The following is a 23,994-nucleotide window of genomic DNA, read 5'->3' as shown; positions in this document are numbered from 1 at the left end:
GTCGGGGAGGGGGGGGGGGGGGGCAGCAAATCAGCTAGAAATTTAACAGGGGGATTGGGCAACAGAAGAATCACGAGAGGGCTGAGGTAATAAACTTTCCACATATTCTGAACTGACCGCTGAAGTAAGGATATGCAAAGAGCCCAGAGAGGCTTTCAACGTGCTATGCCTCTGAAAGCATTCCTCCAAGCAACGTAGGGCCCTAGCAGCAAGGGTATGACTCGTGTAGACACAGACCTGTCTCAGTAACTGGGTGAGGACTAAAGTCCGCAGGCACAGGAGAAACTGCTAGAAAGACGGGCTTAAAAGCAAAAACAAAAACAAAAACAAAAAACCAGCTGAGAAAAAGATATCAGTAACTGCAAATGAACAGGGAAACAGATTTCACAGTCTGAGTCCAGGCAAGTTACTAAAACGCCGAACCAGCATGCAGAAGAAGAATAAATTAGAATCCAGAGATACCACAATGTATTTTCCTACCATATCCACTTTTACTCTGAATAAAACAAAATCACTAGACACGCCAAGAAACTTGAGAGTATTTGTTTCCGTACACAGTAAACAAAGCAGTCAGTAGAAGCTGACTGAGAATAGACCTGATGTAAGATTTAGCAAAGGCTTCAAAGCAGCGTTATAAATATGCTCACAGAATTAAAATATGTTCAGAGAATGAAAGAAAATGGTGATAATGAGGAGTCAACAAGCAGGATATCCCAACAGAAGAAGGGAAACTATTAAAAAATAGAAACTCTAGGGATGAAGTGAAAAATACACTTCATAACTTAAAATCAGATCTGAGATAGTAGTGAATTTGAAGTTACATCAATGGAAAATACGCACTCCTAAAAGAAAGGAGGTGAAATTAAAAATGCAGTGGCAGTGCCACATGTCTGTAATCAACCTCAAGCATCCAATCATACATGTGATTAGAGTCCCAAAACAACCCAGTAACAAAGAGGAAATCTGGAAAGTAGGAAGAGGAAAATGACACATCACATATAGGGTAACACCACTGTGAATTTCTCATCAGAAACAAGGGAGCCAGAAGACCAGAGAATGACAAAGTACCGAAGGAAAAAAATCAGCCAAATATTTTCTTTGATAATAGCTTTAAGTTAGAAATCAGTAACAGGGAATACCCACATGTGTGAGAATTCAAGACTTTTAAATAGCCCATGAGTCAAAAAGGAAATCAAGCAAAATTAGAAAATATTGTACTTCACTGAGAACAAACTGAGGACTGAAGGGGGTGGGGGGAAGGAAGGGGGTGATGGGCATGGAGGAGGGCACTTGTGGAGATGAGCACTGGGTATTATATGGACACCAACTTGATAATAAACTATAAAAAAAGTTAATAAAAAATAACAGAAAATATTGTACCTTGAACTGAATGATAATGAAAACACAACATATCAAAATTTGTGAAGTGAAATTACATCAATGCTTAAAGATTTTTATCTTGAAATGCTTATAGTAGAAAAATTTTTAAATGTACATCAATGGTAAAATTTTCTACCTTAAAGAATGAGAAGAAAATAATTTCAATCCAAAGCAAGATAAAAGTAGAAAATAATACAGATGAGTATATATTATATTGTATATCAGAATATTATAGCATTGTATATTATGATCATATGCATATATTATATAATTATATGTTATATATATAATGTTACATATACATTATAAACATATATCAGAATGTTAATAAAACACTGGACAGATCATGGAGTTGGCTTTTTGAAAATATCAGCAAAATTGGTAAAGCCCTAACTAGACTGATCAAGGAAAAAAAGAGTAAATCATACATAAGAGGAAGGGAAGGAACACCACCACATATCACACAAAAGTAACAAATAAATGTTGTGAAATAAATATTGTGAATATTGTGAAAAACTTCATGCCAACAATTTGACAACCAGATCAAATGGACAAATTCCTTGAAAGACACAAATCATAAAACTGAAGAAGTAGCAGAAAATATTTGGTTAATAAATTGAATTACTCATTAAAGCCTTCCTACGAAGTCCAGATCCAGGTGGCATCAACAGTGAAGTCTATCAAACATTTTAGGAAGAAATAATACCAAATACCACAGAAAATGCAGAAAACGGAGGACAAAGAAACACCTCCCAAATCAGTTCATCGGGTTAGAATTATCCTGATGTCAAAGCCACTCAAAAACTTGAGATAAAGCCACAAACATCTTTCATGAGTACAGACCAAAAATTCTTAATGCAATTTTAGTAGAGTATACAGAAGACCCCAGTCATACAAGTCTGAAGCCATGAAGAGGGTGGGAGACAGACTGTACCCCCTTCTCTACCAGCACCCCCTCTGGTTTCAGCCAGGTCCGTACCAAGTTGTTTTCCTCAGTTCAGGATGTACCTCAGTCAACGGACTTCAGTTTTGTGTTCACTTAGGTTTACGGTTTCCCCGATGGGGACACTCAAAGGAATGATGGAACTAAGTGGAGAAACGTGGACGGTGGACCGCATAGACATGGAAAATGGAGAGTTGGGGTCTTGGTGGGCTGATGAGTGACCCCTGCGGAAGCTGGGCAGGGAGGAGAGTGAGGTCAAGCTGGACAGTGCCCTGCTCCTCCCTGCCGGACCCACCCCGGGGGGGGGGGCTGACTGTCTGCTCCAGCCCCCTGCTCCTATAGAGGCAGCCCGCCCCCCAGGACCCTCCCCTTTCAGGCACAGCGACTCCTCCCCTCCTCCAATCCCTTTGGACCTCGGGGTAGAACAGCTTTTTCCACCGCTACCAGCATGTATACGGGCCTTCCGGTTTCATCCCAGGCTCCTGGCTGCAAGCGTCTTTCAGAGCCAAACACAGTGTCCCATTTGCTGCGGTTTCTGGGAGAAAGCGTATGTGAAATGTCCTCTGGATGCAGCCAGATGAAGATGCGAGGTCTCCCAGACACCCCCCCCCCCCTTGCAGCCAAATGGGGATCTATCCTGGGGATAAAGCCTGCCCCAGATGAATCAAAATGGAGACACCATTTGAACCCTCCGAAAAACCATGAGTCAAGGCAGATTTAGGACAAACCACCAACAGCAAGCCAACTGCTGGAATGCCCATCCCTTGTGGCAAGCTTAGCCTTGTGTTTCCCTCCACTCTTCTTCTTCAACTATGTCCGGCCCTTGCTTCCTCCAACATCAGTAGGAAGCTCAGGTGGAGACACGGTGAACATTCCTTAAAATACTGTTATAAAGCAAAATGAAAATGGTTCGATAAAATCTAAATACCCAAAAGAAACAAATAATTCTGGTGAATTGACTGTTGACAAATTTGCTTGCTTCCCTTGGAGTTAGCTTTACCTACAGAATTCTCAGGAACGTGAGCTGATAAATTCTCGTTCAGCCCAAAGGCAAATTTGAATTCAGCTTTCTGTCATTCCTGTCGGTTCTAAGTGATGGAAGACGACGTCGCCAAGACTCCTGAAGGGTAAACTACAGTCATGTCAAGTGAGAGAGGAATGAGGAACAGAAGCTGCTGGGTTTTTGTAGCAGATGCTGAACAAACGTGAACAAAGGGCTCCTGAGGGAGACGCGTGAAGCATATAGGAACCTGATTGACTGAGGGGCAAGCCTATATTAATACTTACAAGTCCAAGCATCAGAATGTCTTTATAAGTGGTCCATTTAATACTTTTATTCAGGAAAAAGGAACAATTATTCTTTACTTAATTTTCCTAGTTTCATCCATCTTTGTTGTACATGATTTGCCTTTTTAAATTCATGTTTAGACTTCCAATAATACTGATAACTTCATTTTTCTCTAGACCTCAGTGGATTTTTTTTTTCCAGATTTGCCCCTCGCTATAAATAGAGGATCTTTGGGGCACCTGGGTGGCTCAATAGGTTAAGCGTCCGACATTGGCTTAGGTCATGATCTTAAGGCTCGTGAGTCAGAGCCCCACGTCGGGCTCTGTGCTGACAGCTCAGAGTCTGAAGCCTGCTTCGGATTCTGTGTCTCCTTCTCTCTCGGACCCTCCCCTACTCATGCTGTCTCTCTCTCAAAAATAAACTTTAAAAATCTTCTTACTGAAGACATCTTTCATCTGGTCAATACATCAACAAACAATTTATCACTGAAAAATTATAATCTCCTTTCTAGTATATCTTAAGCTTGATGATTAGACTCAGGTGTCTCCCTTCAATTTGAGCATACATTTTACCAATTAGGAACTTTGCCTCTGCAAAAGCTCATATTTCTATGTCTACATTTTCTTTACATATTTATGTTAAATATAGCAGGAAGGAAAAAGAACAGGGAATATATCCTTACCTACAACATAATACTGCTCTACACGAGAGGGCCAAGTTGAGGAAGTTCCTCTTAATGTCAGGATGGAAGGCATACTTCAGTGTTTCACCGTCAATGATGAGGGCCAGGTCATTTTCTTTCCCTAACAGGATTCCAAGATCTTGACAGTTCTGATTAACTGCTTGTTGTGTTGCCTAAAACAGAGTGGGGGAGGGGGGGCATCTTATTTTTCTTATTTTATATCTAAATATGTATATAAATAAAAGACTTTCTGAATCAAGATGGTGGATGGAGGCATACTTTTTACCTCATTCTCTCCTTCAAATATCTCACTGAAATGAAAAAGTAAGTAACATGTAAAGGAGAGTGACCTCATCGATCCCCAGTGAAATGCCAACAGAAACCACAGTGAGATACTACTTTATACCTCGTAGCATAACTAGAACCGAAAAGTCAGATAGCAAATGTTAATCAGGATTTGGAGAAACCCACACCTCTCAAACACTGCTGGCAGGAAGGTAAAATGATCTAGTCACTTTGGAAAATAGTCTGATAGCTCCACAGATGGGGAAATGTAAGTTTACCAGGTGAGCCAGCAACACCCCTCGTAGGTATATGTACCGAAGACAAATGGAAACCTGTGTCTACACAAAACTTGTACATGACTGTTTATAGCAGCACTATTCACAGTTGCCTAGAAGTGAAAACAACCTGATGAATGGATAAAAAATATCCATACGATGGAATATTCTTTAGCCAGCAAAAAGTTATGAGGTATTAATGCATTCTACCCATGAATGAACCTTAAAAATACAGTAACTAAAAGAAGCCAGTCACGAAAGGCTGTATGTTATTATGATTCAATTCACATGAAAGTCAAGACTAAGCAAATCTAGAGAGTTTGAAGCCTATGGGGAACCTGACCGATGTATCTAAGTAGATTAGTGGCTTAGGGTGGGGGAAGGAAGATGAGAGAAATGGTAACTAAAGAGTAGGGAGATTCTTTTAGAGGTGATGAAAGTGTTCTAAAAGTTGACTGTGATGGCAGGTGCGTGTATTTGTAAAAACATTAAAATGGACTGAATTGTATACATTAAACAATTTTTTTGTGATATGGATATCTCAATAAAGGTTTTTGAAAGGTATTTAAGAGTAACTTCATATCAGGGGCGCCTAGGTGGCTTAGTCGGTTAAGCGTCCGACTTTTGCTTAGGTCATGATCTCGCGGTTTGTGGGCTCGAGCCCTGCATCGGGCTCTGTGCTGACTGCCAGCTCGGAGCCTGGAGCCTATTTCAGAGTCTGTATCTCCCTCTCTGACCCTCCCCTGCTCACGCTGTCTCTCTCTCTCTCTCCTAGAAATAAATAAAAATATTAAAAAAAAAAAAAAAAGAAACTTCATATCAGCTGGAAAATACAAGTGGGTGCAAAGAGCATGCCAGAAAGTTCAGAGAATTTTTGAGAAAAATATCAAAGGCGGGAACAAAATAATGGAGGGAACTCTACAAAATGGAGTCTCGGGGTTCTATGGGAGAAGTATAGAAGTTTTAGAGGGCGCCTGGGTGGCTCAGTCGGTTAAGCATCTGTTTTTGGCTCAGGTCATAATGTTGCAGTTCATGAGTTCGAGCCCCTCCTCAGGCTCAGTGGTGCCAGCTCAGAGCCTGGAGTCTGTTTCAGATACTGTCTCTCTCCCTCTCTCTCTCTCTCTGCTTCTCCCCCACTTCCACTCTGTCTGTCTCTCACTCTCTCTCAAAAACAAACAAAAACAAAAAGGAACAAGGTCTCCACTTGCTTTCTAAAAAAAGAAGTTTTAGAGATTCATTGCTCAGTTTAAGATATGTGGGAGTCACCTCCCTTCGCTTATTTTCCTCCAACCACCCTTCCTTTCCTTCAAAATGCACATAAACTGTTGAAAACTCAAAATTTTAGAGAAATGACTCCCCATGCCAGAAGCAGAGTAGAAAATTCAGATAGTGGGGTATTTTAAGGAAAATACATAACAAAATTGTAAGTCATACAGATTAATGCTAAAGATAAACGTATTCATCAAATACAAGTGAAATAAAAATAATATACATGTTACCACTTTCTGTTGAAAGATTGGTGAATAAGTATGCCAGAAGATTTCTTGATTGTTGCCAACTCTTTTATTTCTTTGACTATGTGAAATGAATGCCATAAAATACTAAATCATATTTAAAAGCCTATTAATTGCTTTGCTTAACTATACTTTTCAGTTATATTCAGTCATCTATAGAAATCAGAGATTATTTTTATGATCTGCACTTTTCTTAAATATATTCATGAATGACATTTTAACAAGATGTGGCACCTGGGGAACAATTTTAAAGCATAACAGGTATCAAGCACCAAAACTTTAATCCTCCTTCCTATTTTTCTCAGGAGGCTTTCATTATTCATTGCTCGAATGAAATAACTGTGTTTCCTGAAATAAAAGGTAATCTAATAATCCTTAAATTACAGAGGCCTATATATAAATGTGAAGGTCTAAAAACAGAAGAAATTCAGACACTTAAAATTTGATTTCACACTGCGTAAGAACTAAAATATATACTGTATGTATATTATATCAAACATTTCCACTTCTACTTTTTCCAAATAGTGGACTGTGTTTCCCCTCAGTGATATCAAATGACTGTAAGTGTTTTGTTGCCCCCGAAATAATCTGGCAAAATTGAAGTTTTCCTATCCATTAATAACTCTTCTGTTTCATTTGATCAATGAACATGAAACTTGGTGCTTTTCTAATTAATATGTTGCTTTCAAGTTTACAGTTTCTTGGAACACGTAAATGCTTGCAGCTAAAGCTATCAGTTTTAATGTCTTTTTTTCATCCACTCCTAAACTGTTTGCTTTTCTTTACCAGTCCATCTGCTGCCAATGTTAATGGGTTGATAATTCCTCCAACATGGTTCGCTCGAGACCATGACTACCTGAGCCATTTGCCAACATCAATTATGTAAAACCCTCCACAGCACCACCTGCGGCACATTATGTGGGAAAATGGCATGATATGCTTCATCATGTAAAGCAAGAGCATCAGTAATTAAGTAACGATTATTTAGGAATAATGAGTTTTGAAAATGACACACCTCTAGCGTTTACAAGAACTTAAAACATAAGAGAAAATCTTAAAGTACCAAGATGACCATGGAAATCACAGTATGTAAGTAAAATAGAGGGTTCACTAACAAGACTGGCTTCTGGAAAATTCAAATTATTTATACAACCAAGACCAACATATTCACAAACTTTGTAAACACAAATTTGAATACATGTCTCAGTTGCCTTTGCTGTATAATTTGGAGAAATAAAAATTATAATTCAGGCTTCATCTAATGTTTAACAGTAGAAGAGTTGACAAAACATAACATTTTGTTCTATATTTATTATACTCTTAAGAGACTTATTAATAGTACAGATACTAAGTGGGGTGCTGGGTGGCTCAGTCGGTTAAGCATCTGACCTCAGCTCAGGTCATGATCTCACAGTTCGTGTGTTTGAGCCCGAACTGGGCTCTGTCCAGCTCAGAGCCTGGAGCCTGCTTCAGATTCTGTGTCTCCCTCTCTCTCTGCCCCTCCCTTGCTCACTCTCTGTCTGTATCTCTCAAAAATAAATAAAACATTAACAAAACTTTTTAATTAAAAAAAATAGTACAAAGACTATACACAACCCTGAATGTATATGCAAACTAAACTGAGAAATAAAGGAAAATATGAGAAAAGATACCACCACTATTATATGCCATGAAGAGTTAAAAATAATGAGAAAGTTGAAATTATATATTAATATCAGATAACATAGCCTTGAAGAGAAAATATTACCAAAAATAAAGAGAAGCATTTCATAATGATTAAAAAGTTAATTTTTCAGGAAGAAATAACAATTATATTTCCTAATAATAGAGCCTCAAAATATATGAAGCAAAAATAGGTACAATAAAAGGGAGAAATATAAAATTCATAATTACAGTAAGAGATTTCAATAATTCTTTCAGAAATTGATAGAATGGCTAGAAATGCAACGGGGACAGTTTATTACAACAGTACCCCCAACCCTCGTGACTCAACTGATATCTGCACATAGTATTTTACCAAAACAGACCATATTCTAGAACATAAAACAAGTCTTAATGGATTTAAAATGATTGAGACCAATTAAAGTATATGTCCTTTGTCCAAAATTAAAAAGAACAATAAGACATCTAGAAACATGCCAAATATATGTAAATTTAACACATTTCTAAATAAGACAGGGGTTAAAGAATAAATTAGTAAAAATGGGATATTTTGAAATAACCATATTAAAAATGTAACATTAATATTTATGGAATACAGCTAAAGCAATGCTAGAAGAAAAATTATGGTTTTAGTGCTTAAATTAGAAAATATGTCAGGGCGCCTGGGTGGCTCACTTAAGCGTCCGACTTCGGCTCAGGTCATGATCTCACAGTTCATGGGTTCCAGCCCTGCGATGGACTCTGTGCTGACAGCTCAGAGCCTGGAGCCTGTTTCAGATTCTGTCTCCCTCTCTCTCTGACCCTCCCCTGCTCATGCTGTCTCTCTCTCTCAGAAATAAATAAAAAATATGTCAAAAAAATAATCACCTAACTTTTCACCTCGCGGTAGGCAGGATTTTAAGATTCCCACCCACCAAAGTGCAGGCTCCTTATGATCCATTCCCCTTCAGTGTGAGCGAGCCTGACCTCATCTGGTAGGCTCTTTCAAAAGAGGTTTTAAAGGTCAGAGACAAAGGGCAGAGATCTCCAAAGCCACAACAGATGTTCTTTTGTTGGCCTGGAAGTAAACTGCCATGTTGCAGAGACAGCCACAAGGCCAAGACCTAAGAGTGACCCCAGTTCCCGAGCACAGTCCCTGGCTGACAGCGAGCAAGAAGATGGGACCTCATACAGACACAAGGAAGTAAATTCTGCCAACCAACTACGAGACCTTAAATGTGGCTTCTTCCCCGGTTGAGACTCCAGATGAGGATGCAGCCCGCTGACATCCTGATAACAGCCTACTAAGACACTGAGCGGAGAAGCCACCTAAAGCATGTCAAATTCCTGACCCATGAAATCTGTCAGACAAAAATATGTATGTTGCTTTAAGCTGCTAAATTGGTGGTAATCTGCTGTGCAGCAATAGGATGTGTAGTACTGTGTACTGCTGTGCAGTAACATGCTGTTTTAAAAATATAGTGTATTAGTAGAAAATTTAAGATACAGTTAAGGCCAACAGATCAAGAGACAGTTGCCATTGAAAAGACAATTTGTTATACCCACAGATCCCAAGATGTGGAGGCAGATCACACAGTGGAGATGCGGGGCATACATGGGAGGGCACGGGGTTCAGTCAGGAGGCAAAGGGAACAGAAGGAAACTGTGGGCAAGAACCTTTATTGCGCTTTCCACAAACAGGAACAGGTGAGAGAGGGTAAGCAGGCTTAGGATTTTACTAGTTTGAATAATGTCAGTAGGCTCTGGGGCTTCCGGCAAGTGCAGAGCGGCCCAGAATGTGAAAGCCTGATAAAGGAGGAGGTAGGGGTGTGGGCTCCGGATTGGTTGGTTTGCATAAGAAAGGCATATTCACTGGGCAAGTTGTTTACTAGCTCTGGGAGTTGCTTAACTCAGGAAGGGAGATAATTTCCCAGTACCTCCCCAGCAAAGCACCCAGTAATAGCAAACATCAGAATAAAGATAATAAAAGACAGGGTTACTATATACACATATATAGTATATATATACCTCAAAAAGACTGAAGAACAGATGAAACACAAAAGCAGTAGATGGAAGTAAGTAATACAGACAGGAGTAACAATCAAGGATCTTGAAAACAGACAAAATATAGAGCAAATAACAAAATAAAAAATCTGGTTCTTTGAAAAGATCAACAAAATGAGTACACCCATTACTATACTGATCCATAAAAAGAGAATATAAATTATCACTATCAAGAATTTAGAAGTGGAGCACCTGGATGGTTAAGCACCTGACTCTTGATTTTGGTCATGACCTCACAGTTCATAAGATCAAGTCCCGCATCAGGCTATATGCCAACAGTGCAGAGCCTGCTTGGGATTCTCTCTCTCTCTCTCTCTCTCTCTCAGAAAAAACTTTAAAAAATAAACTTTATTTTGGTATTTTAGGAGCAAGTAACTGGAAAATTAATCTATACACACAATTCCAGTTCCAATATAGCCAAATACATAAAGTACCTAGTGACAAACCTAACAAAATAGAGTCAAGATTTTTAGTTTGATGTTACTTGTCTATTTTTGCTTTTATTACCTGTGCTTTTGGTATCATATCCAAGAAATCATTGCCAAGTTCAATGTCAAGCAGGTTTCCCCTATGATTTCTTCTAGGATTTTACAGTTTCAGGTCTCTGTTTAAGTATTTAATCCATTTTGACTTAATTTTTGTGTATGGTGTAAGGTGAGAGTCTGCTATGGTCTGAATGTTTGTGTCCCCCAAAATTCATATGCTCAAATCCTAATGCCCAGTGATATTAGGAGGTGGGGCCTTTGAGAGGTAACTAAGTCATGAAGATTAATGCTTTATGAAACAGGCTCCAGAGACCCCGAGCTCCTTTCACACAGCTTAGAAGTCACCAGCTATGAACCAGGAAGATGACCCTCACCAGAACATGATGCTGATGGTGCCTTGATTATGGATTTCCTAGTTTCCAAAACTCTGAGAAATAAATCTCTATTGTTCATAGGCTACCCAGTCTGTGATATTTCATTATAGCAGCCAGAATGGACTAAGACAGGATCTAATTTTTCTCTTCTGAATGTGAATATCCAGCTTTTCCAACACCGTTTTTTGAAGGGACTTTCCTCTCCCCAACGTGCATTCTTGGGATCCTCGTAATCCATATATGTGGGTTTATTTCTGCATGCTCTACTCTTTCCCATTGGTCTCTGCCTTTATGTCAGTACCATACTGTTTTAATAATTGTAACTTTGTAAATATATTTTGAAATCAGGAAGTACGAGGTTTCTGGCTCTGTTCTTCTTTCTTAGGATTGCTTTGGCTATTTGGGGTCTTGTGATCCCTTATGAATTTCTGTAGGAAAAAAAAATGGGAACTTCTCGTGTGTGCAGCTGCAGCAAACATTAAATATAGCCAGATTACCATAAAACTCACATTAAAGGCCTTGAGTTCAATTTCTCTTACCAGATTCATCATGTCCAGCTTACAACAAAAATTTACAAGACATGCCCAAAGGCAAGAAAGAGCACGGTCTGAAGAGCTGAAGCAAGCATCAGAATGAGATTCGAAGAGAACACAGATTTTAGAAGTATCCGTTAATTCAAAATAAACTCTGACTGGGGCTCCTGAGTGGTTGAGTCAGTTAAGTGTCCAACTCTAGATTTCGGCTCAGGTCATGATCTCACCGTTCATGAGATGGAGCCCCGCTCTGGACTCTGCTGATAACATAGGACCTGCTTGGGATTCTCTCTCCCATTATCTCTCTGCCCCTCCTTCACTCACACTCTTTCTAATTAAATAAACAAACATTTTTTAAAATAAATAAACTATGATTAACATGTTAAGGACTATAATGGAAAAATAGACAACATAAAAGAACACATGGTGAAGATAAGCAGAATGATGGAAACACTTAAGAGTAAAAATGAAATGCTAGAAATAAAAAACACTGTAACAGAAGTGAAGATTGCCCTTATTGAGCCCAACAATAGACTGAGCACAGTTTAAAAATTAATGGGCTTGAATTATGTCAACAGGAATTTCCCAAACTGAAATACAAAGATAAAAAAGAATTAGAAAAAATAATCCCAAATGGAATATTCAAGAACTCTGGGACAATTTAAAAGATCTAACATACAGCTAATTGGAATTCCAGAAGGAGAAGAGTAAGAGAACAAAACAGAAAGAAAATTTTAAGTGCTAATGACTAAAAATGTACACAAACTAATAGCAAACACATAACCTAGACCCAGGAAGCTTAGAAAACACCAAGCATGATCAGGGTGCCTGGGTGGCTCAGTCAGTTAATTAAGCGTCCAACGTCAGCTCAGGTCATGATCTTGTGGTCCGTGGGTTCGAGCCCCGCGTCGGGCTCTGTGCTAACATCTCAGAGCCTGCATCCTGCTTCAGATTCTGTGTCTCTCTCTCTTTCTCACTCTGCCTCTCCTCAACTCATGCTCTCTCAAAAACAAACATTAAAAATTAAAAAAAAAAAAACAAGCTAGATAATTACCAAAAAAAATCTATACCTAGGCATATCATATTCAAACCACAAAATCAAAGGCAAAGAAGAAATATTGAAAGAAGCCACAAGGGAAGAAGAAAGTAAGAAATAGCAGGCCTCTCATCCAAAACCACGCAGCTGAGAAGCAAGTGTTGAAAGAACAAAAAATACCAACCTAGAATTTCATATCCAGTGCAATCATCCTGCAAATGTGAAAGAGAAATAAAGACTTTCTAAGACAAAACCAGGAAATTCATCGTCAGCTGATCTGCCAGTAGAAATATTTTTAAAGTTTTTTCATGGAGAATAATAATGATATGTATCAGAAACTCAGAACTACATTTTTTTAAAAAAGAAGAAGAAAAAGACTGAAATGGAATAGATAAAATTTATTTAAAATTCTTTAAAATGGGTAGGAAAATTATACAGTAAAAAAATTAATAGAAAATAAAGGGCGATGGCCATTTAACTTTTATTTATTTTTTAATGTTTTTATTTATTTCTAGGAGAGAGAGAGACAGCGTGAGCAGGGGAGGGTCAGAGAGAGAGGGAGTCACAGACTGAAACAGGCTCCAGGCTCCGAGCTGGCAGTCAGCACAGAGCCCGACGCGGGGCTCGAACCCACAAACCGCGAGATCATGACCTAAGCAAAAGTCGGACGCTTAACCGACTAAGCCACCCAGGTGCCCCAGCCATTTAACTTTTAAAGGGCAAGGATGTTCAAAATTGGATTCCAAAGTCCTTTCATTCTTACAATGTAAATGCCATCTTATCCACTCAAACTTCTGATAAAGACCGCTGTATGCACATGTTTTTCTTTTCTTCTTATTTTTTCCATTTTAAAAATCAAGGGTCTGAGCGCTGTGTCTGATATGACGCTGGGAAGAAGGGTGATACAGGACCAGCCTAAGACTGAGACAAGCGGTGGGTACCGGAGGTGATGTTCCAGTGGGCTTCAGCGGGGGTTCAAGACAACTTCTGTGATTCTAAGGTGCTGGGGAACGCTCAAGGAACAAGTTGGGTGCACTGGTATTACACAGAATTTTTAAAACTCGCGTACCTCAAGTGACTTTGAATTCAGTTGAATACGAGGCATCTGGGTTGATAACAGTTTACAGGAATAAGCTGCAAAGCGAGAAATAAAGAGGTCACATGTTTGAAGACTCGATGCCTCCCATGAGTTCATTTTCTTAATAAAAAATCTATTTTCAAAAAAAATAAAAAAATAAAAAAATAAAAAATCTATTTTCTTCCTTCATCATAAGAAAGAGTCCTATTAATAGTTCAAAGTCTAGTAGTTTAGCACAAGCACTGAGCAAGGGCTTGTGGAGGGAAAACATGGAAACATTGGTTCACTTTTATCGTAATCAGCAACTTCAGTAGAAATGGCTGGGAAGGGGCGTGTAACTAACGGCTAAATCTGTACCTTTAAAAGCCTGTGGATTTTTCTTTTTATTCTCTCTCTGTGACATCAGATTCAGTTCATGCTTTATATCAGTTCCAAGTCCTGAGGAATCCAAGTTCTGTTGTATCAAGCCACTATATCACCATAGTATTCCTACTGTACTAATAAGATCCTAGCTGTGATGAGAAGAAATAAGCCCACCCAAGGTTTATAATAACATTCAACATAATGACCAAATTATATACCTCAGGGGACACCTGGGTATCTCAGTTGGTTAAATGTCCGACTTCGGCTCAGGTCATGATCTCACAGTTCTCAGGTTTGAGCCCTGCGTCGGGTTCTGTGCTGACAGCTCAGAGCCTGGAGCCTGCTTGGGATTCTGTGTCTCCCTCTCTCTCTGCCCCTCCCCTGTTCACACTCTGTCTCTCTCTCTTTCTTAAAAATAAACAAACATTAAAAATATTTAAACAAATTTATACAATATCACTTTAAAATTTTTTAAATTTATTTTTGAAAGAGGGCATAAGTGGGGGAGGGGCAGAGAGAGGGAGGGAGGGAGAGGGAGGGGGAGAGGGAGAGGGAGAGGGAGAGAGAGAGAGAGAGAGAGAGAGAGAGAATCCCAAATAGGTTCCATGCTGTCAGTGCAGAGCCTGACATGGGGCTCTCCCATGAACCCTGAGATCATGACTTGAGCCAAAATCAAGAATCAGATGCTTAACTGACTGAGCCCCTCAGGTGCCCCAGGAGATAATCATTTTTAAATGATCTTCCTCATCGGTTACTGGTTCATCTGATGTTTCTTATGTAAATAATGGGTTTCTTTCCCCACAGAATGCAGTGGTCTTTAATTTCCATGTTGAAGCTTGTGGATATTTGCTTTGCATTGCTACAGCAGTTTCTCAAAACCAGAGATTCTAAACTTTTCCAAGAATTCTAAAGATTCCCTGATACATTTTTTAGATGTTTATTTCTATTTCCGGGTGCTGGGGGGTGGGGAGAGTGAGAAAGGGGCAGAGAGAGAGGACGGAGGTTCCGAAGCAGGCTCTGCGCTGGCAGCAGAGAGTCCAGTGCGGGGCTCGATCCCAGAAACCGTGAGATCGTGACCTGAGCTGAAGTCACAAGTGACTGAGCCACCCAGGTGCCCCAAGATTTCCCGATACATTTTATTGCAGTGCTCACATGTCCACTTTTATTTTGTAATCTGTCACTGACAGAGCGAACTGCCTAACGCTGGCAGCTTCTGTGCCAGCATGCAGGTTGGAGAATCAACAGCTGTGCCGGACACAGACACGCCAGCCCCCACCTGTGGGTCCCAGTGCTGCCCCCAAGAGGAGGAAGCTGCTGCTGGCTCCGTATGAACAAAGGCTAAAAAGTCTCCATGTAGAGGTTCCTCAGAAAGTTACAAATAGAACTACCCTACAACCCAACAGCTGCACTTAGGTATTTACACAAAGGATACAAAAATACCAATTCAGAGACACAAGCAACCCAATGTTGATAGCAGCATTATCAACAATAGCCAAATTATGGGAAAAGCCCAAAAGTGCATCGAATGCATAGATGAGTCGATAAAGAAGAGGTGATATATATACATACATATACATGTATACATACATATATACATGGACATACATATGCATGTGTACACATATACATATAATGAAATACTACTCAGCCATCAAAAAGAATGAAATCTTGCCATTTGTAATGACATGGACGGAGCTAGAGTGTATTATGCTAAACAAGACAAGTCAGTCAGAGACAACTACCATATGATCTCACTCATATGTGGAATTTAAGAAACAAAATATGTAATAGGGGAAGAGGGGGAAAAGGAGAGAGAGGGAGGCAAACCATAAGAGACTCTTAATGAGAGAGAACAAACTGAAGGTTACCAGAGGGGGGGCGGGTAGGGGAAGGTTGGCTGGGTGACGGGTACTAAGGACGGCACTTGTAATGAATACTGGGTGTTGTATGTGAGATGAGCCACTAAATTCTACTCCTGAAACAAACATAACGGTGTATTTTAACTAACTCAAATTTAAATAAAAACTTGAAACAAAAAGTATCTGAATTAAAAAAAATAAAACAAAAAGTCTCCGTATATTATGATGAAAATTCAAATCAGTATGCAAGTATCGATGCGTATGCTCGGACCCAGCATCATACTGGGTGCAAAGGAAGATTTACGACAGACAGATGAGAAGCCTCTTAAAACCTAAGGAACCAAAGCTAACACAAAAAAGAAAAACACACACACAACATATCAGTAAGCCAAATATAGTAGTATAGATGCCGCTGAGGTCAAGAAGCAGCAGATCGTGTTGAACTGTGTTATCAGGAAGCTTTCAGGGGGCGCCTGGGTGGCTCGGTCGGTTAAGCATCCGACTTCGGCTCAGGTCATGATCTCACAGTTCTCATGGTTCGAGCCCTGCGTCGGGCTCTGTGCTGACAGCTCAGAGCCTGGAGCTGCTTCGGATTCTGTGTCTCCCTCTCTCTCTGCCCCTCCCCCGTGGTTGCTCGCTTGCTCGCTCTCTCTCTCTCAAAAATAAATAAACATTAAAAAAAGCTTTCAGAAGTTACTGGAACTAATAGTCTTAGGAAACAGACAACAAACGTGACAGGAGCCCTTCTTTTCACTGGTGGCCACTGTCAAAACCCAATCCTGACACAGCGATTCCTGAAAGTACCTCAGTGAGTAAACCTCCTGACAAGTCCTTACTCCAATTTTGTTTGGAACCAGCGCCAAGACTGTTCATAAGCGCACACCGTTAGCCAACCTGAGCTCCATGAGGCGCGGCAGTAATTAGAGCTGCCTCCACACGCACGAACGCAGCGGCCAGCATTTTTAAAGCCCTCACTGTGCCCAGTACTTCGGAAAGAACTGTACAGGGCGCCTGGGGGGCTCAGTCGGTTGAGCGTCCGACTCCGGCTCAGGTCATGATCTCCCGGTTCGTGGATTCGAGCCCCGCGTCGGGCTCTGTGCTGACAGCTCAGAGCCTGGAGCCTGTTTCAGAGTCTGTGTCTCCCTCTCTCTCTGACCCTCCCCTGCCCATGCTCTCTCTCTCAGAAATAAATTTTTAAAAAAACATTAAAAATTAAAAAAAAAACAAGTATACAGACACATCTCATCTCATCGTCACAACCACCGGAGGTATCACGGTTATCTCCATTTTATTAATGAGGAAATTGAGGGTTAGAAAAGCCCACAAAAGCATCAGGTTATAACTACAGAGGCAGAAGATTCAGGCTCAAAACGTGGTCCTGTGACTCCAGAGTCTGTGATTTTAAACCACTCTGCTCTAGACTGTCTTCGATGTGAGCTCTCCGACACAGCTCCATCTTTTCCTTTTGAAACTGTTCCCCAACCATTCAGACTCACAAAAGTACAAGGAGGGCCCTCTAACCAAAGGCTGTTGCTTTTCTTGGAAAAGAAAATGGGCCCAGAGAGCCTCTCAGAAAACAAATTATGTCAGCAGCCCAGGCTTCGGTTTATATCAAAGTTCGCGGACTCCACTTTTAGCTGGACTCTGCCCGCGTAGCCTCGAAGGGATGACCATAAAATTCAGTCTGGGACCCAGCACTCAAAAGGCACCAGGGGACCGGAGGCTGCATTCAGGCAACAGACATGCTTTGCTTTGCCCTTACAAAGGTTTAGACATTTGAGCCAACATCTACGCGTCAAGGTATTTCTTATCAAAATACAAAATTCGTGATTATCTTTTAAAAACAAAAAACCTGTGCCAACATCAGCCACTCGTTTCTGAAAGGCAAGAATGCTCTGCCCGTCCCTGGTGGGGCCAGCGCCCTCCCCGTGGACTTCCCCCTCCGACCCGTGTGTGCTGCCCCCCATCGTGTCCTGCCTGATTCTTCCCGATGTTTGCAAGCCCTGCTTTGAGAAACTAGAGAGTTTGTCTCCTTTCTTCCTTCAAGTCCACCAAGAGTTACTAACCATTTTTTTGAATGGATGCATTTTAATATGGCAGTTTTCTAAGAATCCAGTTATTCTGAGCAAAGAATCCTTCAAGTGAGTTATAGACTGCTAAGAAAAAATAAGTTTCGTTCCATAAGGATAAAAACTCCCCTCCTAACACCAATGGCTGTGTCTCATCTAGGTAGCGTTTCAGTCCCGAGCTGAGGACACGGTGGAAGGCTCAAGAAAAACAAACAATTTTTAGGTTGTGGGTATGGAAAGAATGATTGGGTGCAATCTAGGAAGACAGTAAGAGAGCAGCTCTTCTCCTTTGTGATGCCGGCTCAGCGGAGCCCCTTCGCAGGATATACACTAAGTTACTGTAGTCACTGAGTTCACGGTTATCAAGAAACACAGCAAGTCACACGAACGCCAAAATACGGGAGAGCTGCATATGCATAGTACGTCCTCAGATATTTGCCAGGTGGATAAATGAGTGACTACATGTCCTCTGAGTCCTTAAATTACATTAATATCTAGCATTCATGAAGGACACGTAAATGCCGCACCTCAAGCGAAGGTCTTCACAGAGATTACCTCAGGGCATCCTCACAACAGCCCTATGAGGCTAAAACTATTATTACCCCATTTTATAGACAAGAAGTTGATGTTTTAGAGATGGTAAGCAGATCTTCAAAGATAACCAAGCCTTCATTGACTCCGTGTTCCCTTCCAGCTACACCCTATTTCTCTGCTCGCCTGCACAGCAAAACTCTTTGAAAGACTCCTCTGTACCCACTGCACCCCCATCAGTGAGGGCTGACAGACCAACCTACCAAGTGTACCCCAAACATAGTCCCTCCCTCACCCTCCCCATCACACCCTCGTGCAAGTCACCATCGTCTTTTGTCTAGACTTCTACAAAGGCTTCCTACCTGATCTCCTGACTTCATTCAGTCGAGTCTCCACACGGTAGCCGATAGATAGTGTTAAAACACGAATCAGATCATCTTACTCTCCTGCCTGAAACTGTATGCACTTCCTGCTGCAGCCTGACAAGCTCTCATCTCCCAAGTTCTCTGCTTTATCCCCAGTCCTCCGCCACACTGGCCTTCTGACTTTTCCTCGGATATCGCACATGCCCCATCAGGGCCCCTGTGCTCACTCTTCTCCTTGCTGGGAACACTCATCCTTGCGCCCTCTTTCCATTTGGTTCCTGCTTCGAAAGTCGCCTCCTTAACAGGTGTTCCATCCATCTAATTACCTTCCCTACCTCTTGCTATGCCTTTCTTTGTTTTGATTCTTAGCGCTGACTGTAATATCATAAAACACAGTGAGTTGCTTCTTAATTTTATCTTCTCTACTTGTATATACATTTCATGAGGACAGAGAGTATTGCTCAAGTTCTCATTCCCAGCTCCTAGGTTTTCCTGGTATCTAGCAAGGATTCAATATTCATTGAATGAATAAATGTAGAATGAACACATGAGTGGAGGCAATATTGAAAGGGCAGCTGGTGCACACAGACTCATTTTATCATACATGTTAATCTAAACAGAGCCGGCTACCATGATGATTATGAAAAAAACTAATACTTTCAATTCCTTGTCACCAGTGAAATTTGAATATGCAGAGCTAACAGTTAATTTCTCGACTCCTATTCTGCATGCCTCAAGCCTAAGACACAGTCATTCATACAGGAAAGTTAAGGGGAAAAGGGGCCAAAAAAAGTGACATTGGAGCTTGGGGGGAAAATAACTGAATATTCTAATAATCAAAATACTTATGAATAAACATATATAATACAAAGAGAGGTATATACATTATAGGGAAAATATGCCAGAACTTCAGGATTCCAAGGAAAGGAAGAAACTACACATTACTCATGTAAGCCTTCTGCAGTCTCTATTTCAATGATGTGAAGGAGACACAACAGTTTGCATTGCTTAGTTTGTTTAAATTTTTGGCCATGTGATGCCAAGGTTCCATTGCACTCCATTTTTCCCACAGACATATAAAACGAATACCTGAAGGAAGCTCAATCATTCATTCTATGGATACTAGGATATATTTAGAATACCTGTTCAACCAGCTTTGTAAAAATTTTATACCAATTACCTATGTTAATTGCAGTTTCTTGTTTATCTCCTGTCAGGACCCATATTTTTATGTTTGCTTTCAGTAGAGTTGTTATCGTTTCTGGAACGCGTGCTTGAAGGTGATCTTCAATGGCTGTGGCGCCAAGCAGCAGAAAATTCTAGATATTTTTTTGAAAGAGATTTTTTTTATTACTAGTTAAGATTAAAAAACAGTTTAAGATAGAATGAATTGGGCAAATTTTGACAAAAGATATGCATTCGCCTTATTATGTGAAGTCCCATACCCGTACACACACATATATACTTTTTTTCTAGTTTCTTCCATGGTCTATTTGTCCATCCCTATTTTGCTACAACATGAGACAGGGTAGCATGATAGTTAAAAGCATAGACTCATGGATCCAGGCCCTAACTCTACCAGTTCCTACAAGTTATAATCACAAGTGATCACATGCACATTACTTAAATTTCCATGCCTTCATTTCTTCATCTATAACTGAAAAAGTAGGAGTGAGGGGAAACAACTCATAGAATTATTGAGACAGTTACCGTTTAGAAAGCGAGTAGAATAATATCTAACAGATTATAATTAGGAAATTAGATATAGATAGGTAAGCCCTCTTCCTTCATTATTCTTCAAAAATTATCATGATCATTCTGTCTTCTATTCCTGTATGAATTTTAGAACAAACTGGTAAAGTTTGTAAAAATCCTTTTGGGAGTTTTATGCATTTCCTATATTATTTCCTGTATTACATTAAGTTCATAAATTACTTTGAGGAGAAGTGCCACATTTATTATACTGGAGTTTCTCATATATTGCATACACCCATCCACTGGTAGAAGTCCTTATAAACAATTTCATAATTTTCTTCACAAGTTTCTTAGCACCAAATGGTTTATAGTTTTTGTTTCTACTGTGAATTATTTCCCTGTCACTGTAGAGATTCAAACAGAAGTTCAACGGCAGATAAAGAGATTTATGTAAAGCATAAATTATTTCCCAGAAGCCAGCACAATATAAAGGTTCAGGGGATTTTTACACTGCTATTAGTTGTTAAAGTGAATTAAGATATAAAACAAGCTGATTCTGTGCTGATAATTAGAATTGAAATAATTTTTAGTCTTCTCAATGACAGCTGAATTTTTAAGTGCTAAACACTCAAGTCATATTAATCCTATTAGATATTCTTTATTTTCATTCTGTTTTTGTCCCCATTTCTACTGTAATACTTTCAAGGTATTTCTATATTGAAACTTTGGATTTTAATGTAAAATTTCCCACAACTAGCAAAAAGTATTTTCAGTAATGATTTATGTTTCCAGGTATCAAACATGGAATTTTAAAAGAGTGCTTTAAACTTTTTCATGATAAAAACACTCGGCTAACTAGGAATGAAAGGGATCCCTTCCTGATTATGGCAAGAGGAGGGGGAAAGTAAACATTGTGAAATACTCCCAGGTTATTCTGTTCTCCTCACAAGGGCCTGTACTGAAAGGAACCTACCTTATCAGAGACATATCAACTTGGGCTTATCAGAGCCTATCAATCTGAGGCAAGGGGAATGCTCATCTCTAGTTCCTTCTAGTTTTTGATGTGGGGGAATAGAAATACACAACACAGGCACACAGAAGACTGAGATATAATCATGGGACTATAGAACAATTCTCCTCTCTCTCACCTTACCACATCAGTCTGTCTCCTAAATGAATATGGGCTATTGCTGATGAAAGATGTGCAAGGCTCAGACCCGATTTAAGAAGGAGTCTCTAGGGAAACCCAAAGTCAGCAGGGAAGACAAAAACAAGGACACTAGATGCAATTTTAGCCTTTGAAACCACAGCTCTAGCAAACAGTAAACACAGCCTAACTTCTAGTTGGAGAAACATAAAACCTCACCCAAAAAGCCTGTTTGCCTCATTCCTTTTATCCACATCATGTAGGACTTTCAACAAAAAAATTAAAGGGAAGCTCAAGACAGAAATCACAGTCTGAACAGACAGAGCAAGCATCAGAACCAGACTCAGATATGACAGAGTTTGGGGGTTACCAGAAATGACTATGATTAATATGCTAAGGATCTAATGGTAAAAGTGAACAGCATGCAAGAACAGACAGCTAATGTAAGCAGAGAGAGAGAAACTCTAAGAAAGAATCAAAAGGAAATATTTGCAATAAAAACCACTGTAAGAACAATGAGGAATGCCTCATCGGTTTTCTGAACACCCCCCAAGGGAAGAATTAGTGAACGTGAAGATATGTCAGTAAAAACTTCCCAAACTGAAAAACAAAGAGATAAAAGAATGAAAGCCACAAAATAGAACACCAAGAATTGAGAGGCAGTTGTAAAAGGTATAACATACATGTAATGGAATTATCAGAAGTAGAAGAGAAAAAGGAACAGAAAATTCTTGAATTATCAGTAAGAGTTTTCCAAAATTAATGACAGACATCAAATCTTAGTCCCAGAGCTCAGAGGACACCAATCATGATAAATACCAAAAATCTACACCTAGGCATTTCATATGCAGACTCTTTTCAAAAGNCTACAGGAACAAGAGCTGAAACTACATTGGGCTTCTCTTTCTAAACCATGAAAGCAAGAACATCGTGGAATGACATACTGAAAGTGTTAAAAGAAAAAACACACACCAAGCTAGAATCCTGTGTCCAATGAAATTATTCTTCAAATGTAAAGGAGAAATGCTTTCTCAGACAAACACAAATCGAGGAAGTTTGTTGCTCACGCCCTTGCCTTTCAAGAAATGTGAAAAGTTCTTCATAAAGAAGGAAAATAATGTAGGTCAAAACTCAGATATACATAAAGGAATAACATTAAAGAAGGGATAAATAAAGGTGAAAAAAGATCTTTTATTTTCCTACTTGTTGGTTTAACAGATATAGTTTGTTCAAAATATAACAGCAACAATGTGATTATGGGTTATGGATAAACAATGTATTAGGTGATTATGGGTTATGGATAAATGCAATGTATGACAGCATACATAAGAGATGGGATGGAAGAATTGGAAACATGGTTACAAGAGACCTGCCCTGTCCATGACATGGTATAATATTATGTGAAAGTGGACAATTTAGTTGTAAACATAAAGTGTGAAACACGAAAAACATTTCTAAAAGAAGTATAATTGAAATGCCAAGAAAGGAGAGAAAGTAGATCAGTTAAAACCAGAGAAGGCAGAAAAAGGAGTAGACGATAAGGAAAAAGCATAAGAAAGAAAAGCATAGAAAATCCTTACAAATGTGAAAGATATTAAACTAGTAATCACTGTAAAAGTGTATGATCTAAATATATCAATTAAAAGAGAGACACTGTGTGAATGTATTAAAAAAATAAGACAACTCTATGCTGTCGGTAAGAAACCCACATTAAATATGAAGACACAAATAGGTTAAAAAGAAAGGGATGGAGAAAGGTACACCATGCTACCACTAATAGCATTAACAGCTACATTCATTTCAGACAAAGCTGACCTCAGAGCAAGAAAAAGTAACAGGAATAAAAAAGAGGCATTACATAGTAAAGGAGTTAGTTCTCTCAGAAGACATAATAATCCTTAGTGAACCCAACAATAGAGCATCAAAATATATTAGACAAGAACTCATGGAGCTGCAAAAAAGAAAAACACACACGCAAAGAAACATATTAATGTACTATTCCATGGAGAGACTCCAGCACTTCTCTGTCAGTAACCAACAGACCCGGCAGAAGAAAATCAGTAAGGATATAATTGAACAGAATAGAGCTGTCCATTCATTGCATCTAACGGACATAGAAAGAATACCCACTCAACAATAGCAGAATACACTCTCTTCTCAAGCTTACATGAACCACTCACCAAGACAGACCATGTTGTCTTGGGCCATAAAGCACATGTTGTTTGAAAAATAGGAATTATCAAAGTGTGCTATCAGACCACAATGGAATTAAATTAAAAATCACTAATAGCAGAATAGCCTCCAAATATTTGGAGATTAAGCAAAAACACTTCTAAAAACACATAAATCAAACATGCAGTCTCAAGAGAAATTTTAAAAGATGAACT

General features: G+C 39.5%; 1 protein-coding gene across 1 annotated transcript in view; it reads right to left on the bottom strand.

Annotated features, from left to right (window-relative positions):
* The window catches only part of LOC144216133 (phospholipid-transporting ATPase IB-like), a 194,503-nt gene that overhangs the window by 83,071 nt on the left and 87,438 nt on the right, over positions 1–23,994 (bottom strand). The window contains exons 23-25 of the mRNA XM_077745421.1: positions 19,946–20,084; positions 13,570–13,634; positions 4,294–4,466 (exon numbers count right to left, since the gene is read on the bottom strand). Coding sequence (XP_077601547.1) covers positions 4,294–4,466; positions 13,570–13,634; positions 19,946–20,084 — 377 coding nt within the window. The remainder of the gene's footprint in view (positions 1–4,293; positions 4,467–13,569; positions 13,635–19,945; positions 20,085–23,994) is intronic.

The sequence above is a fragment of the Crocuta crocuta genome, unplaced genomic scaffold, assembly GCF_008692635.1.
Source record: "Crocuta crocuta isolate KB4526 unplaced genomic scaffold, BGI_CrCroc_1.0 scaffold258, whole genome shotgun sequence".
NCBI lineage: Eukaryota > Metazoa > Chordata > Mammalia > Carnivora > Hyaenidae > Crocuta > Crocuta crocuta.
Note: the sequence above shows the minus strand (reverse complement) of the source record. Positions and strands in the feature narration are given on the sequence as shown.